Genomic DNA, 1,523 nt, shown 5'->3' with positions numbered 1-1,523 from the left:
GATTTAGTTAAACCAAGTGACACCGGAAAAGAAGATTTCACCACTACTAGCCGCGCCTCAATCCCCACCTCCACCATTCCTAGATTCGTCAGTACGGAAATGATTCCAACTAAAGTAGAAATTCCCGAAAGAATCGATGGCGAAGAAGGGTCCGGCAATGACGGAGGGGCTGGAGACGACGACGAAGGCAGCAGCTGGTCCGGAGACGATAAAGATACCAAAAGCTTGGACACTGACGATGCCGAAGACTTCTCAGAATATGCTGACTATGCTGACGACGAAGACGGAGGCAGCAGCGGGTCCGGAGACGATAGAGATACCAAAAGCTTGGACACTGACGATGGCGAAGACTTTTCAGAATATGCTGACTATGCTGCCGACGAAGACGGAGGCAGCAGTGGGTCCGGAGACGATAAAGATACCAAAAGCTTGGACACTGACGATGGCGAAGACTTCTCAGAATATGCTGACTTTGCTGACGACGAAGACGAAGGCAGCAGTGGGTCCGGAGACGATAAAGATACCAAAAGCTTGAACACTGACGATGGCGAGTACTTTTCATAATATGCTGACGACGAAGACGTAGGCAGCAGCGGGTCCGGAGACGATAAAGATACCAAAAGCTTGGACGCTGACGAAGGCGAGTACTTTTCATAATATGCTGACGACGAAGACGAAGGCAGCAGCGGGTCCGGAGACGATAAAGATACCAAAAGCTTGGACGCTGACGATGGCGAGTAATTTTCATAATATGCTGACGACGAAGACGAAGGCAGCAGCGGGTCCGGAGACGATAAAGATACCAAAAGCTGGGACGCTGACGATGGCGAGTAATTTTCATAATATGCTGACGACGACGACGAAGGCTGCAGCGGGTCCGGAGACGATAAAGATACCAAAAGCTTGGACGCTGACGATGGCGAGTACTTTTCATAATATGCTGACGACGAAGACGAAGGCAGCAGCGGGTCCGGAGACGATAAAGATACCAAAAGTTTGGACGCTGACGATGGCGAAGACTTCTCAGAATATGCAGACGAAGGTTCGGGTTCAGGACATGGTTCGTTGAAGTTACGTTACAGGCGACCTATCGTTCTTGCCAAGTTGTAAACGAATCCCAGAAATGATTGGATTGTCCAAATAGTGATACACTTCCTGCACGTAGCACTGATACGACCTCTTACCGGGCCAAAATGTGTCAGGATGACCCACACACGGGCAAAAAGTGCATTTCTATGCAGATAAAGTCCCACTCATTTCTCTGTGTGAACCTATAGTCAAGAAAAATACCAACCTTAACATCGGCGATAATCTCGGAGGGGAGGAGGCTTTCGGTAACAATTGACGGACGCAAATGTCATAAAAGTTCTAATTTGTGAGGAATTATTCAAATTATTATGAATTAAAGAATATGAAGGACTGACAGTGAGGGAGTGAGAATAAAGGAAATAAAAGTGTGAGGGATGAATTTGCATGTGTGAGTATGGAGGAAAACTATGCAATTTGATGATTAAGCAGCGAAT

At 47.3% G+C, this 1,523-nt stretch overlaps 1 protein-coding gene across 1 annotated transcript; it reads left to right on the top strand.

Moving 5' to 3' along the window:
* Positions 1–99: 99 nt before the first annotated feature.
* LOC108677475 (prostatic spermine-binding protein-like) lies at positions 100–1,060 on the top strand (the record flags this gene model as incomplete). Its single annotated transcript, XM_018165695.1, has 2 exons — positions 100–547; positions 953–1,060. Coding segments are annotated over exons 1-2 (556 nt in total), but the record flags the coding sequence as incomplete, so codon positions are not given.
* Positions 1,061–1,523: the final 463 nt, after the last annotated feature.

Source organism: Hyalella azteca, unplaced genomic scaffold (assembly GCF_000764305.2).
Source record: "Hyalella azteca isolate HAZT.00-mixed unplaced genomic scaffold, Hazt_2.0.2 contig8770, whole genome shotgun sequence".
NCBI classification, from domain to species: Eukaryota; Metazoa; Arthropoda; class Malacostraca; order Amphipoda; family Hyalellidae; genus Hyalella; species Hyalella azteca.
The sequence above is the reverse complement of the archived record's forward strand: the minus strand, read 5'-3'. Positions and strand labels throughout refer to the sequence as shown.